The sequence below is a fragment of the Rattus norvegicus genome, chromosome 1 (assembly GCF_036323735.1).
Source record: "Rattus norvegicus strain BN/NHsdMcwi chromosome 1, GRCr8, whole genome shotgun sequence".
Taxonomy (NCBI): domain Eukaryota; kingdom Metazoa; phylum Chordata; class Mammalia; order Rodentia; family Muridae; genus Rattus; species Rattus norvegicus.
In genome coordinates, this window is record NC_086019.1 from 129,817,769 (window position 1) to 129,833,614 (window position 15,846).

Consider the following 15,846-nt stretch of genomic DNA (forward strand, 5'->3'; position numbering starts at 1 on the left):
ATTCGCACCTGGCACACATATATGTGGCTATACTCACATGAACACACATATGCATACAGATATGCACACTGCATATATACATACACATATACACACACACATATATATATATACACATGCAAAAAATTTTAAATGTAAGAAAATAGTAAGGCATATTTATTCAGAAAATATCTTACATGTACCCAATTCCTCTTAAGCTCCATGCATCTATGGTAACACATCTTGTCTTAGAGTTTGAGGTATAGTTTAGAGCAAGAAAGCCACAGCTTGGAACTCACAGCCTCCCTTTCCCTTAGGGGACAACTCTCCTTATGCTTCCCCTGACCTGCACTTCTGTTCTGCTTGTGTCTAGGTCTCTCTAGCTTTCTTCCCACACTGAGTACTGTGGATACAGTGTTGGGGTTGGTGAAGTAATTTTCTTCTTCTTACCCATGTTCTCTGATTTCAGAAAATGGCCATGGTGATTCTGAAGTTGTTTTGGAAGAGTGAGGGAGATAGTTGAAATGAGGGTCTCACCTTGTTCCAGATGGCCTCAGTTCCATCCATCTCTGTCTGTTGGAGCTCAGTTTCTTCCTTCCTTCCTTCCTTCCTTCCTTCCTTCCTTCCTTCCTTCCTTCCTTTCTTTCTTTCTTTCTTTCTTTCTTTCTTTCTCCTTCCTCCCTTTCTCTCTCTCTCTCTCTCTCTCTCTCTCTCTCTCTCTCTCTCTCTCTCTCTCTCTCTTCGGTGCCAATTTAAATGGTTTTATTATTCCATGTTACTTGTTTTGGGTCCCTGTGGAACAATGCTATACCCTCTACTTGGACTGACTTAATCCACCTCTTCAATGATGGGGCCTGAAGAAGCTCCTCCACCAGGGAAGCCACCAGGCATTCCTCCAGGCATGTCACCACACCCTGGTGCAGCTTGGTCATGATAGGGTTGCAGACTTTCTCCAGGCCTTTCTGCTGATGCTCAAATTCTTCCTTCTCTGCAGTCTGGTTCCTTTCCAGCCTGCTGATGACATCATTGCACTTGTCAAGAATCTTCTGTTTGTCCTCCTCATTGATCTTGCCTTGAAGTTTCTCATCTTCAACAGTTGCTTTCATGTTGAAAATATAAGACTCCAGTGAGTTCTTGGAGGAAACATTATCTCTCTCTTCTCACCCTCAGCTTTGTATTTTTCAGCTTCTTGGACCATGTGCTCAAGTCCTCCTTACTCAAGCGGCCCTCACCATTGGTGATGGTGACCTTGTTCTCCTTTCCTGTGCTCTTATCTGCAGCAGAGCATTGAGGATGCCATTGGCATCAATGTCAAAAGTAACCTCAATCTGAGGAACCCCACGGGGTGCTGGAGGTGCCTGTGAGCTGAAACTTCCCAAGCAGGTTGTTGTCCTTGGTTGTGGCCTTTCACCTCATACACCTGGATGAGTACACTTGGCTGGTTGTCAGAGTAGGTGGTGAAAGTCTGGATCTGCTTGGTGGGAATGGTGGTATTGTACTTGATGAGGACAGCCATGACTCCACCAGCAGTTTCCATCCCAAGGGAAAGAGGAGTGACATCCAAGAGCAGCAAATCCTGAACATTCTCATACTTGTCTCCAGATAGAGTGGCCACCTGGACAGCTGCACCTTAGGAAACAGCTTCATTGGTGTTTGCTCTTATTCAGTTCTTTTCCATTGAAGAAGTCTTGCAGAAGTTTCTGAATCTTGGGGATTCTGGTAGAACCATCCCCCAAGACAATGTCATGGATCTGTGACTTGTCTAGTTTGGCATCTCAAAGGTCTTCTCTACAGGGTCCAGTGTGCCACGGAACAGGTCAGCATTCAACTCTTCAAGTCGAGCCCTGGTAATGGAGGTCATAGAGAGAATCAATCTCAGTACTGCCTGAGTGCTGGAGGAGAGGGTGCCCTTGGCCCGCTCACAGGCAGTGCAGAGACGCCTGACAGCTCTCTTGTTCTCACTGATGTCCTTGTGCTTTCGCTTAAACTCAGCAATGAAATGGTTGACAATTCAGTTGTCAAAGTCTTCTCCAGTCAAGTGGGTGTCTCTAGCTGTTGATTTGACTTCAAAAATTCCATCCTCAGTAGTCAGAATTGACACATCAAAAGTGCCACCTCCCAAGTTAAAGGTCAGCACATTCCTTTCAGCTCCAACCTTCTTATCTAAGCCATGAGCAATAGCAGCAGTTGGTTGGTTGATAATTTGAAGTAATTGAGGCCAGCAATAGTCCCAGCATCTTTTGTTGCCTGTCACTGAGAGTCATTGAAGTAGACTGGCACTGTGACCACGGCATTGGTAACAGTCTTTCCTAGGTAAGCTTCTGCAATTTCCTTCATTTTTGTCAGGACCATTGAGGACACTTCCTCAGGGTAGAAACTTTTGTCTCCCTTTTGTATTTGATTTGGACCTTGGTCCTGCCTGCGTCATTCACCACCACAAAGGGCCAGTGCTTCCTATCAGACTGAACAGCATCATCATCAAGTCTACATCTGATCGGATGTTTGGCATCAAAAACTATGTTGGTGAGGCTCATTTCAACCTGATTCTTGGCCACATCCCCAATTAATCGTTCTGTGTCAGTGAAAGAAACATAGCTCAGCATGGTGAAGTTACCCTGGTCATTGGCAATTATTTACACCTTTCCATGCTGGAAGACACTCACACAGGAGTAGGTGGTACCAAGATCAATGCCAACTGCAGGTCCCTTAGACATGGTTGCTTTTGTGTGGGCCAGACTGTGCTGACATTTTCAATGAGACCCGTTTTCGCCCCATTGGAGCTGTTTCTAATGTCAGATATCTTACTTTCTGCCTCAAAAGCAGTATTTACACCAGTGTCTGAGCTGAGCAAGGCCTCACCAAGCAGCATAGAATGCATGGCATAGCTTCAGAGACCACCCTGTTACCCTGTACCCATCTCCACCATGTAGGCGAATGGTGCCTGCCACGCCTCCAAAGGTGTGCTTCGGAGTCTCCCCCACCTGACGACCTCCGTCTTACACAGAGCCAGGAGCTGTGCTCCAATCCTGAGGTCTACCCTAATGCAAGGTCAGGCGGGCCTGTTGGCCAATTTTCCGATGGCTCTTCTGCCTACACCACTTGCTCCCACATGGATTTGTGCCATCGGTGCATACTGAGCTGGAGCTGGGAGTGAGGCCTTCGGTGTTTCACAGGGGCAGCCACATTGCCTAGCTGGGATTGCATGGGGTTGACCACTTGGAGGTTAATGAACTTTCTTCTCATAAGCTCTGCTTTGCTTGATCAAGTTGTCATTTGAGCCTTTCGTTCAGAAGAAGGAAGGCATAGCATTCGTGACAAAGGCCTAACAAATGACAGCAGTCACTTGGGAGGATCTTTCAAGGAATTCAAGGAAGTTTGTGAAAAAGTCATTATTTCATCAGCTCTTGTCACCCATCGACCAGTCAGTCTGCCCACTTGCCTTTTTCCTTGCAGGGCTGAAAATTGAACCCAGAGTTTGATGCATGGTAGATAGGTGCTCTACCACTGCGCTACAGCACAAAGCCCCTGGAATAGTCTAGTCATGGTTTTTATCTACTCATATTTAAGAACGTCATGCAATAAGGTATACTGCTTATACTATGAGGATGCTAGAACCTCAGATTAACTGGCTATGTGGACTGCCGAGCATTTAGATGACAAAGAAAGAAAGAGAGAGAGAAAGAAAGAAAGAAAGGAAGGAAGGAAGGAAGGAGGAAGGAAGGAAGGAAGGAAGGAAGGAAGGAAGGAAGGAAGGAAAGAAAGAAAGAAAGAAAGAAAGAAAGAAAGAAAGAAAGAAAGAAAGAAAGAAGGATGCTTATAGTCAGGCCCCAAAGCAGGCAACTAAATCAACAAGACAAATGAGGCAGTTAGGACCCAGACATTGGAGGCCTTGGCAGTTGGTCGTCTCCCTCTGTGGAAGTGACTGATTTACATCCCAGGCGAGGTCCTCCAGATTGAATGAAGAGAATCCCCGTCCTCCTTCATCATGGAAAGGTCTCCATGGGTGAACTTCCATTGCTGGGTCTCCCTCTGAGGATCAGAGCCACTTCTACACCAGACCTCTGTCCTGCAGGCCGCTCAGCTTCAGCTGTTGAAGTCTGGGAACAAAAGCAGTGCTTTCTTGCTCCAGAGGAGTAAAGCTCACACCGATAAAGCTCTCAGAATGCAGGCTGAGCAGATAGCAGGAAAGAAGAAGGTAAAAGAGTGAGTTCTTGATAACAAAAAGTGTCATTCATTTCAGAAAACGAGTAGTTCTTGTTTCTTTTTCAAACAGTCTACTCTGTAGCCAAGGCTAGCCTTGAACTTCCTGTGTGTCCCAACTGGCTGTAACACTGTGTCCTCCTGCCTCTGCTTACTGAGACCTGAGATTGCAGGTGAGAACCACCATGACCAGTTTATTAATTCCTTGTAGAACCACTTATTATATGAAGTAAAGCATAGTTATGAGTTTATGATATTGCCTCTGTGGACCAGACAGTTAATAAAGAAATGTAGGAAATCACTACTAAGGAAAAAAGATAATTTAAAATCAGAGAAACACAAAAGAGCCCAGGTAACTCTGGCTTCGATATTTTCTTTCCATGGAGAAAAACAATCTCGAGAACATCCATGGCTCAGCAAACAGCCTTGCTAGCCAAAGAAGCATCTGCAACCATCAACCTTGTCAATGCCCAGAGATTAGGAGCACAGCACCCCAGGGCTCGCCAGCGCCCTTGTGGTTGAGCATCTGCGGCGCTTCCACCACCGCAGACGATTTGTATGCACATTTGAACTTGAGAAGCATTGGTCTAGAAAATTCCACATTGCCAAAAAAGAAAATGTCCATTCGTGGCCAGGGTGGAAAGAACCTGATTAAATGTAGCACATTGCTGGCGAGGAGAAAGATGAAAAGAATAATACAGCAGTCTCTCTTCCCTGCAACCTCGTCAACTTGGATGATGAGAATTATTACAACAGAAAGGGAGGTGTGCTTTGCTAGTAGCTTAGAAAATTGAACTCTTTGCCTGGCTGTGCATTTTTTAATACAGTGAAAGCTAAAAGTTTGCTTTTAAAATAGCTTCAGATGCTTATTATAGTGTTCTTTGTTTCACTGCCAAGTGCAGCTTGAGACGTGGAGTCATTCACAAAGCAGCGGGGCATTATGAGTCACACACAGCCTCCTGGGCTCCTGACATTACTGCAAAGCCGCAGATTCCCAGGCACTGAGTTTAGTTACAGTGCCTCAAACACGCAGCCATGGTTTTATTGAAGCTGCGGCTGTAGATGTCATCCCGGGAGAGTGAGGAAGCCCTGCGGGCAGAGATGACTCACCTGCTAGAAGCGAGCACTGCATCTATCTCACCGGTGTGTAGGGTTTCTCTGTTCCTCGTTGCCAAGTTTGTTTAGTTTGTTTTTCTTGAAGACATTCTTTGAGGAATATAGATCAGGCCTTAACTAATAGACAGAGCATGTACACTAATTAATGAAAACATAGACATTCTTGAACCAAAATATACTAAAATCATAGCAAAAATGAAGCCAGAAGTGTGGCTGCTCAGATAGGTAGCAATGAAGAAGCTTGGACATCCAGGAGTAACAGAGATGCGGTTATGCCCGTGTGTGGTGCAGGGCAGGGCTAGGTAAGGTGCCATTTAAGCAGCAGTGGAAGGACATGCTGTGTGAGTCTATTCTCCAGGGCTATAATAAGTACCCAAGATTGGGTTCCTAATAGAGGAGAGAGGTTAATTTAGCTTATGGTTCTGAGGCTCAGACACTCACAGGACCGTCATCTTCTATAGGCCGTGCCTCTCAAAGGTTCTAATACCTCTCACCAGCAGGGTACTAAGGAGCAGCATCCACTGAATGAGCTCTTGAGGATTCACCATAGCTAAACTGTAATGAGTGGGAATATTTAGCTAGATGAGGAATTAACTATCTTTAGCTACTAAGAAAAAAAAATAACAGTGTTTGAAAGAAGTGTACTCTCCCTGCTACTACCCCAAAGGGATAGAACTCAGAAAAAATAAGTAAAAGCTGAAAGGAGACAGTGTTGAGAGAAAGAGGAAGGGAGGGAGAGATGGAGGGAGGGAGGGAGAGAGAGAGAGGGAGAGGGAGAAGGAGAGGGAGAGGGAGAGGGAGAGGGGGAGGGGGAGGGGAAGAGGGAGAGAGAGAGAGAGAGAGAGAGAGAGAGAGAGAGAGAGAGAGAGAGAGAGAGAGAAGGTAGGGACACCTGCAGGTAGGTAGGCATGGGAACATATTTTGTTCAGGTTGTCATAAAGAACACAGAAACTTCCGAGAGAGACTTGGCTAGATGCCCTCAAGATCCCTTTCGATCCCAGGGGCCTTTGAGGCTCTTCCAATGCAGCACCCCTCCTACATCTCAGGCAACACCACTGTTTTCTTTACACTGTGGCTGCTCCGACTTTCTCCAGCCATTTCCACACAGCAGCAAGGAGCACTCGTGGTACAGGAGCAGCTCTCTTAGACAGCAAGCAGGGCCCATGGTAGATCATGAACTAGTCATGCAGTGTGCTCAGCTCATCCCTCAATGGACAAACGACTCTCTGGCTGAGCTGAGGAGCATGCGTGGGCATACAGACTTCTTACTGGCTTGGCCGCAATGTACCCCTGAGATGGCCGACTCGCAACAGAGATATTCTATTCTTCACCCTATTCCCATCATAAAACACTCTCGGGAGTTTTTTCTTATTTTTCTATAATAAATCTATATTCATTCTATCTTTTTCCTATTTTCATTTCCTCGTTCCTCTTAAAGATAAGATGTAAAACCTAGAAGTCATTGGTCTCAGATAGCCACTGAGTTTCAGGACCCTAGCCCCTGCCTCCCTGAGTTTATCCAACCAAGAGCCAAGGAAGGCACCTGAGACTGGATCCATTGTCCTCCAAACTCCACACGGCTATTCTAAGTACACCAGTGCCCTCACTGGAGCGGTTTACTAGAGAGAGGGGCCTTCTCTGTCCTGTCACCAATAAGTCCCTGATACCTTGAACGGTGCCTCTTTTGAACCCATGACTTGGATTGTCTTAGCATGCCTGCTCTTCCTTCTTCCCAAAATGCTCTTTGTCCCACCACACTGCCACTCCCACTTCAATTTCAGGTCACACACAGCTGGGTCTTACTCAGAGCCAACTAACAACACTGGTGCTAGCCACTCCCACCTGCCCTGCCATGCATGCTTCTTGCTGTCCACAGGAAGTGCTGTGAGCGACACAACATCTGGTCTCTGAGTTTAGCCAGTACATTAATGAGGGAGATTTCCTCATAGAAGAAATTGTGCCAAGGTTTCCTCTGGTTGAAACAGCTTCTTTCAGCCTTGTAGTCAGAGCCTAAGATAGAATCTCCCACCCATCACCCATGATAGCTTAAGATGATGTGTATCTGGCACACAGGGTAAACTGAGTTGGGATGAACTCACGGGAAGCAGAAAGGAAGAACACAGCAGCTCTAGGCACCCAGAGTGCTGGCCGCTGAGCTCTAGAGCAGAGCTACCCCTGAGGCACTAGAGACTAGGAGGACCAAATCTCAGCATTGACTCTACCCTTCCCATGGCTCCTGGGTTGGGCATTTCTCGTATAGAACAGCTTCAAATAATGGCCATTCTTCTGAAACACAGTAGGGAGTGGTGTATTTCCCATTCCCCTTTGAAAGTGGACCAGTGGACTGGGGTTGTCAAAAACCATAATTTGCCTGGTCTTAGAGGAGAGCAGGCATGATACTTCTGAATTTTCCTTATTCAGAAATCTTGCCAACAATAGCAGCCCTGCTCCTCTGAGATGGGGACGCAGCACTCCAGCAGGAACTATGTGAAGTGTTTGTCGGTCACAAGTCTGTTGCCAAGGTCTGTAGGTCAGTAGGTGTCAAGGGAGCAACCCCCGTGCAGCTATGCCTCCGCCCAGCTGACGGCTGCCCCACTCACTCCAAGGCCTCAGGCCAGCTCTTTCGCTGGAGCCTGGCCACAGAGATTTGATACCGGTTGGAAGTAGCTGAGACAGTTTCTGGAAAGCCGATGATTGCAGGGCCTGTATCAAAGTTGCTGGCCGAGTCCTGCAGACTGGAGAATGAAGTCTCCTGCAAGAGGAGGACCTTGGGGGATTTGCTATGTGCAGCTGAGTGACTGGTGGTGCCATTTGCTGAAATATGGAAGACTAGATGAGAACACGAGAACTTGATGAGCTCTTTGGACAGCTGAGTGATGGAGCTGGCTTAAAACTTGGAGTCTGAAGCCCAGGGGACAGGTCCCTGTTATGGATATGAGTGTATAAGCCATCCGCACTTGAATGGTACTTAGAGTTGTTGGGATGTAGACTCATTCCTTCACTTGCTCACTCACTGAACAAGTATCTGAATGCCTGCTCTGAGTGTGATGGAACGATCCAGGAGCAAATGGCGAAGGGGGATAGGTCATCCAGTGCGTGCCACGTCTCCCGTTCCCGCTCTTCCGTCCCCATCTGAAGATGTGTGCACTCTTGAAGCCAGTGCGTCCCCCAGCCCCATGTTTTTGTATTGTGACTACCCTTGTGTGTAGGTGAAGACATTGTATTTTCAAACTTTTCACACGTGCTATTATCTAATCTATAGAACCTGTCCTTTGCGTGTCTCCTCGTTGTTCACACTGATGTGCTTCCTCATGGGCATGGCTAAGAGCACCTAAGCTGGAATTGCAGGCAGATTTACTGGATGCTGTCAAAGGATGTTTCAAGACGTATGTGTGAGAGTCTCCTCTTCCTTCATACTCTTCACCTTGGTGTTTTATCATACTCCTTCATGGTTGCCAGTTTGACAAAGTAAGGTTTCATCTCCCTTTGTTGGTCTCATTTCCCTGATGAGTGCCTTGTGTGGTTTATCAGTCTGTGGTGATGTGCCTTTTAAAGCCTGCCTGCTTTCCTGTCACCGAGTTTTTCTTTCTCAACGGTACATGAGGATTCTATGGCTTTTAAAAAAAATCTTGAATATTAATATTTGAAACTAAACAACACTTTTTAAAACAGGAGTTCTGGGCTTCATCTTGTTGAGCCAAGCAAGGTATTGTCCTGCCCTAAATTCCAGGAGATTTGATTATTCTGCTGTTGTTTAAAATGGTCCCATATGTCTCTACTCAGGTAGGGATGAGGAACTTTCAGTACAGGATGAACAGGAGGCACAGTGTGGCTATTTAGAGAGCACTGCAGTTCTAAGTGTTAATCTCCAAAGCAAATCATATTTATTAGTGAAGTCATTTCACCAGCAGCTGGTGGCCACCAGACTCTAGTGTATTTTTATGTATGTTAGATAATCTGATGGCTTTGACAGAAGCCTTGTGCCTTTTGTTTGTTTGGTTTTGAAAAAAGAAGGAAAAAAGGAAGGAAGGAAGGAAGGAAGGAAGGAAGGTGGGAGGAAGGAAGGAGGGAAGGAAGGAAGGAAGGAAGGAAGGTGGGAGGAAGGAAGGTCGGTCAAAAGCTCCTCAGTCTGTTCTGGGCTGGACATCACCAGGCTGTGACAAGAAGGGTCTGAAATCTCCAGTTTTTTTCAACTTTGAAAACTGAAGATGCCATTCAGAATCTATTTGACCCTAAAACTAGCCTTTTCTTTGAAGCTCATTGGCAAAAGTTAGTAAAACGAAAAACTCTTCAGGAATTAGAAATCAAACAACAGATTATAATTTAATAGTTCAATAATTAAATTATACCTAAATGAAATTTTTATTATAACTTTATTAGATTTTGTTCATAATTTAAGAAAATAAAAGCCTCCTACTTTACATCAGTGAGTTGGAACAGTATTAAAAAAACAAAACAACTTTTGTATCCGCCACTGAAGCCAAAGAGACAGCATCTTGTATATGTGGACCAGCACAAAACTGCTCGTGTTTTCTTCTGCAAATAAGGAACTATGACTAGGTCATTCATGAGGTCACATCCATCCAGAGGCTGAAGCAAAATACCCTAGAAAGAGGAAACCTGTGAACCCTTACTTCCAGAATTCCAGACTTACCACAGACACAAACCTGAGGCAAAAGGGGGGGGGCACATGCATCAGTGGCAGCAGAGAGCATAGAAGTCACTCACTCTGCTATAAGCCACAGAGACCACTTAACAGGGGAAGGGCAGTCTCTTCAACAAGTAGTCATGGGAAATTGCACAATTCCATGCCAAAGAATGAAACTTGACCCCCAGGTCCCAGAATGAGCTAGTCTTTGGAAGAGTTCATCCTTATGCCAAACTTCTAGAACATACCCTGTAAGGAACAATTTTGTTTTTGATATGCCTTAAACCAGAAGGTCAAATTTAGGCTCTCTTTCTGCTAGCGTCTGGGATGCTCTAACCCTGACTTTGGCTTTCCCTCATAGTGACTGTACATTCAAGTCGGTCCTCAGAATGCAAGCCTTCTCTGACCACATGACCCATCGGGCATTACATTTGTCATGGCTGGCCCTGTCCAGTGATGTGGAGGCCGCAGAGCTCAGCTGACAGAGCCAGCAATCTGTTCCTCACCACACACGTTTCTTGAACCTTTTATGAGAGCAAAGAGGCTTATTGATGAGGAATGTCATAAAAGACATAGAAAAATTGATACTCATCCATCTTTTGTTGTGAACAACATTTCCTAGCGCAGTACTTCTCAACCTTTGGGCCACAAAATTACATATCAGAAATCCTACAGACTGAATATTCACATCGTGATTCCCTACAATTGTGAGATAGTGAGGGAATAAATAACAACTCGAGGAACTGTATTTAAGGATTAAACCCTTAGGAAGGCTGAGAGCCACTGCTCTAGAAGAACCAAGGAGTCTTTTAGAGAAAGGTCATCTGAATGTTAGAATGCTTGTTTACTAATTCTAGGAGCAAGCGATCTCAGTTGGTCAGGATACTATCAGAATAGTAATAGACACATTTTGGTGGGGCCTGTCAAGACCTTGAGGTGGGAGCTGGTAGAAGAGGAGCACATGTCTCTCGGTGAGCATAAGATCCACGCAGAGTCCATCCAGCCCTGTGGCTGCCGAAGCAAGATCACCAGCCTACTCTTCAAAGGTTTGGATCCTTGTGTGTGCACCACATTTTCTTGGACCTTTTCTGATTTGTGGAAGGTCCAGGGCCAACAATCTGCATAAGACAAGTTCTGGTGGCCCAGACACAGAACCTGGCATTTGGGTTGGAATGCAACAGGAGAATCGTGGTGAGATAAACGGAGTTGGCTGGTTCCAAGGACGCTGTTGGGCATGTGCTGACACTCAAGCGCACAGTGCTATAGAAAACACTGATCTTTACCGTGGGTGTGCACTCTTTGAGCCCCCTAGACAGACAGCACTTGGGCTCATATTTCTGTTAGGTTCTTTAACTGATGGAAAGATTTGCAGTTTTTTCCTAGAATATAGATTGTGGTCTTTATCTTAAGCTTTTCTAACTCTAGCTCATTAGAGAATTTCATTTTTCTAACATCCCTTAGCTAGTGTCTGTTCAAATGACACATTGTAAATCATTAATAACTTGACAAATCTACTCCTAAATCTTGAACATTTGTGAGTGTGTGAATGTCCTAGTATATATTGTGTTTCTTATTTATGTGTGTGTGTGTGTGAGTGTGTGTGTGTGAGTGTGTGTGTGTGAGTGTGTGTGTGTGTGTGTGTGTGTGTGTGTGTGTAGGTTAGAGAACAATGTCAGGTGTCCATCCTAGCCTTCCATTTTGTTTGAGGCAAGGATTCTTCAGCATTACCCATTACTACCTAAGCCAGTCTGGCCAGCCCACATACTTCTGGGGACTCTCCTGTCTCCACCTCCCATTTTGGCATAGAAACATAAAGATAACAGACTAGTTAGTGTCTGTCTCTGGATTTGAGGAGGAGGATCCAAACTCAGATGATGAGAGACTTGTACAGCTTTACCACTAAGCCACCTCCTCCTCGGCCCTTGAATATCTTTTTTTATGTTTGTTGTTTGGTTTTTGAGACAGGGTCTTGTTACTTATCCTTGGCTGACTTGAAACTTGCTTTATATATTAGGCTGGCCTTGAACCCCTAGAGCTCCACCTGCCTCTACCTCCTGAGTGATAGAATGAAAGGCCTGCTCCAGCACATCCAGATGAACACCCATTTTAATGGAAATATAATGAACATGTCAGTGTTTGTCTAACTTAATACAATTATTTATTAGGGATGATTTTAATTCTTTTAAAATTTATCCCCAAAGACCAACCCTGATGGTATCAAGGTCAAGGTCAAGATGAGTTTGAGGAGGGTGAGGAGATAGCCAGTACTCAACCAGGGAGGAAAAGCTGGCTCCCTCAGATCTGGGTCACAGGCCTCAGGGGTCCACTGTCTCTCCCAGTGCTTACAACACCCAGCTCTGTCCAGCAGGGGCTAGTAGAGCTCCGTGTTTGCCCTCTGGGTAGCTCTGTGCTGTGTGGTGGCTTTGTCAAAGTCACCTGCCCCAAACCTCCTACACTCACCATTGTCAGATTTCTCTTTATTAAGTAAACAGAATATTTCATATCACCAGTGATCATGGTGGAGAATATTACTGTTCATACTGACTGCTCAGTCCAACCTGCCCCTTAGTAAGCCCTTCCAATGTCAATACTGCTAGTTATATTAAAAATGTCACATGTAAAACAAAATTGGACATAAAGTGATATTTCGTTAGTGTTTGAATAGCCCACTTTTAAATCTATATTATTAGGTCGTGCATAGCAGACACGCACTTGCACATCAACCTAGCGCAGTCTCATTAGCAGGGAACCCACAGACTCCTGTCTGGCTTTGGCTTATTGTCAGAGCCAGAGCCAGCAATTCTCAATTCTACAAGACACAGAAGCTTTACTAGCCTGAAGTTCAATTCCTAGGTAGCATAGCACACCTCTAAACAAGCAATACAGCAGTGCCCCAGCTGTCAAAAAAGCATAACGACGAAAGACATTTCTGACAACTTTGTACATTTATGGGTGAAGTGTGTGTGTGTGTGTGTGTGTGTGTGTGTGTGAGAGAGAGAGAGAGAGAGAGAGAGAGAGAGAGAGAGAGAGAGAGAGAGAGAAAGAGAGACTATGCCTAAAAGCACAGCCCAGCTGACAGATGAGTGTCCTATGCACATGCTTCCATGGATGGGAAGGCAGAAACAAAGCTGACATGGGTCAGATGCCACTGGGAGTTTTGTCATTAGTAACCTGTCTTAAGGAATTGCGAAGTCCTGAACAAAACGAAATGTGATCTTATGACTACATGCACAGTTGCATTTCTGGGGAATTCAGAATAAAGTTACCTGTTCCTCCATGTCTGTAGATCTTGACAAATGTAGGAGGGAGACCGCTTCCCTTGAATGCATTTTCTTATTCTAAGTTGAGTGTAGAAAAGACACTGTGGATTGGCCAAGCACATGACCTGAGGTACTATCCTGAGCTGAATTTGAATGTATATAACATACACACACACACACACACACACACACACACACACACACACACACACACACAAACCACACGTATTTTAAACTAAGGAGTCCATACTCCAGCCCTTAATTTTCCAGTCTTTACATTGTTTCTGACTTGTGCTGTGGTGTGCCCCTGGGATGGTTGGTATGTGGGCATTGAGGCTCTTTAATAGGAGCCAGCTTTCTAGCCTGACCTCTTGTGTGCACTCCTGAGATCCTCCTCCTGCAATGCTGTCACTCATGGCCCATTCTATGCTTTACCTAGAACATCCAGGATGTGAGGAGTGACAACGAAGAGGAAGAAGATGAGGAGGAGGAAGAGGAGGAAGAAGAAGAGGAAGAAGAGGAGGAGGAGAACACCAAAGGCAAAGAGACAGAGTATTTGAAGAATGGCCTTGGGACCAACAGGCATCTCATTCCCAATGGTCAGCATGGCCGTTAGCTTGAAGCACAGTGTGCTGCCAGGACCTTGGGGGCCTGAACTGCTCCCCTATCCACTGCTGTGGACCCACAGAGACCCCATTTTGCCTTTTATTTTATTTTATTTTATTTTATTGAGATGGAGTCTCCTATGTTGCTCAAGGTGGCCCCCAACTCAGTCATCCTGCCTGTGATAAGTGTTAGAAGGTGGATGCCAGTGGATGGCCCAGCAGCCCAGGCTGCTGGAGTGCTCAGAGATTTCTCCAGGCAGGGTCAGTTCTTGTTGTGTTTCCCCCATCCAGAACCAGCTGAGATGCTTCTCTGCACAGGGCCTCTGAGGGCATCTGCTCTACTACCTCACAGAGTTAGAGTAAGGATCGGGCGAGACGACAGGGGTGCCAGTGTCTCCCGCAGGTGTTAGTGGTCTTCGCTGCACTAGAATTCCAGCTTTGACAAAACACACAACCCTGGCTGAGCGTGCTGTGAGAAACCCCATCTTATAAATGGCTCTTAATGTGTAAGATACCTGGAGGTGCAAAAGTCCAGAAGTCTGTTTCTGTTTGTAACTATATTGTTTCCAGGGGTAATTCTCAGATGACCCCAGAGCCTTCCTGGCAGGGTCCTGGGGTAGAAGGAAGGGAGTTTTGGTGTCTAGCTGCCCTGTGCTGTCACCCTGAGCCCCATCCTCAGGCTTACAGAGATGCCATGGGCTATGAGGGTTGCTTGGGGACCACTGAGGAGAGTAGGATCCAAGAGAGGTTGCTCACTGAGCCATATTACCCAGGAAGCCAGCCCCGGGGTGGCATACATGAGAGCTTCATGGTCTGAAGGAACTCTTGAAAGTGGAAAGAGGAAGCCATGTTGTGGTCTCAGGGTCCAACTCCTTCTGACTACTGAACAGTAAGGAGCCCAGCAGGCCGTCAGGCACCCTAAGTAGCAAAAGTCCTGTGCACACTAAATGGTCTGAGAGTTTCAGTTTTTAATTTTTAAAATAGCGTGTTTTTAAAACCTTCAGGCTAATAAGAAAATGCAAGCAAACAAACAAAAACTCTTCAGAATTCTGTTCCCAACAAAATATCTTGTTAAAGAATTGTAGGAAAAACAGGGAAAAAAGCAAGTCTTAAGTTAATATTTGTTTTTATGAGCACAGCACCATGTGTATTATATCTGTAATGTGATCTCATATTTAAAATGTCTCTACTCACTTTAGGGCATAGTTATTGGTTTATTGTTCTTACTTTGGTGAAAGGTCTCACTAAAATACTTTTATGTGTCCGGTTAACGAAGTATTTCCCCTTGATTTACTTTGGTTTTCTTTGTCTACAGAACCTTTTCTTGCTTACAGTGAAGCATTGTTTATTGCTATACCCTCCAACTTCTTTTTCTGACTTTGACTGTAGAAGGTAAAACTGATATGCTCTCAAATTTTGAGCTCTCAAACAGCTGAAGCACTGTCCTGCAGAAAGGAAGAGGCGTGCTCTGCAGCACCATTGGGGGCTGTCGTGGCTAGGAAAGGTAACCCCCTTTCCCGTAGCAAACAAGGGTTCAGTGCAATGTGAGGTGACTTTGTAAAATTCTAAGCCACATTGACTTACAATAAAACAAAAAAGAATCCCACAGTGTGTGGTGACTGAGTCATTTTGGCACACAGCCTTCGGCCTCAGAGAGAGAATTTCAGATCTATATATTTCAGACAGAAACACACCAGTCTTCTAGAAAGATCTTGCTGGAAATATGAGGAAAGCTATAGAGGAGGGAGCTGGTGCAGACATTTATACTGAAGACGTTAGAGTTCCAGCTGGCAAAACTCTGCCCTGACAGTGTAGATGGTAGGCTTCTGGGGGGTTTGCATATCTAAGTCTAGGCTTCTCAGACACATGAAGAGGAAGGAATGTTTACCGTTGCGATTGTAAGATTGAGCCTCCTGGCTGAGACAACCAACCATTCTGGGGCTGAAGACAGTACCTGGGATGTGTGCAGAGACAGCACAGGGGTTAGGAGGCCTGGACAGGGAGATGGCTCACAGGTAAGAGCATTTGCTCTGTAAGT

General features: G+C 45.4%; 1 protein-coding gene and 1 pseudogene across 3 annotated transcripts in view; one reads left to right on the top strand and one right to left on the bottom strand.

Annotated features, from left to right (window-relative positions):
• Cers3 (ceramide synthase 3) overlaps positions 1–15,414 on the top strand; it is a 105,047-nt gene extending 89,633 nt beyond the window's left edge. For all 3 annotated transcript variants that reach the window (XM_039087583.2, XM_039087587.2, NM_001127561.1), the window contains 1 exon segment: positions 13,643–15,414. In XM_039087583.2, the coding sequence (XP_038943511.1) occupies positions 13,643–13,819 (177 nt within the window). In that variant the 3' untranslated portion in view covers positions 13,820–15,414.
• Positions 679–4,145, bottom strand: LOC134485132 (heat shock cognate 71 kDa protein-like; annotated as a pseudogene).
• Positions 15,415–15,846: the final 432 nt, after the last annotated feature.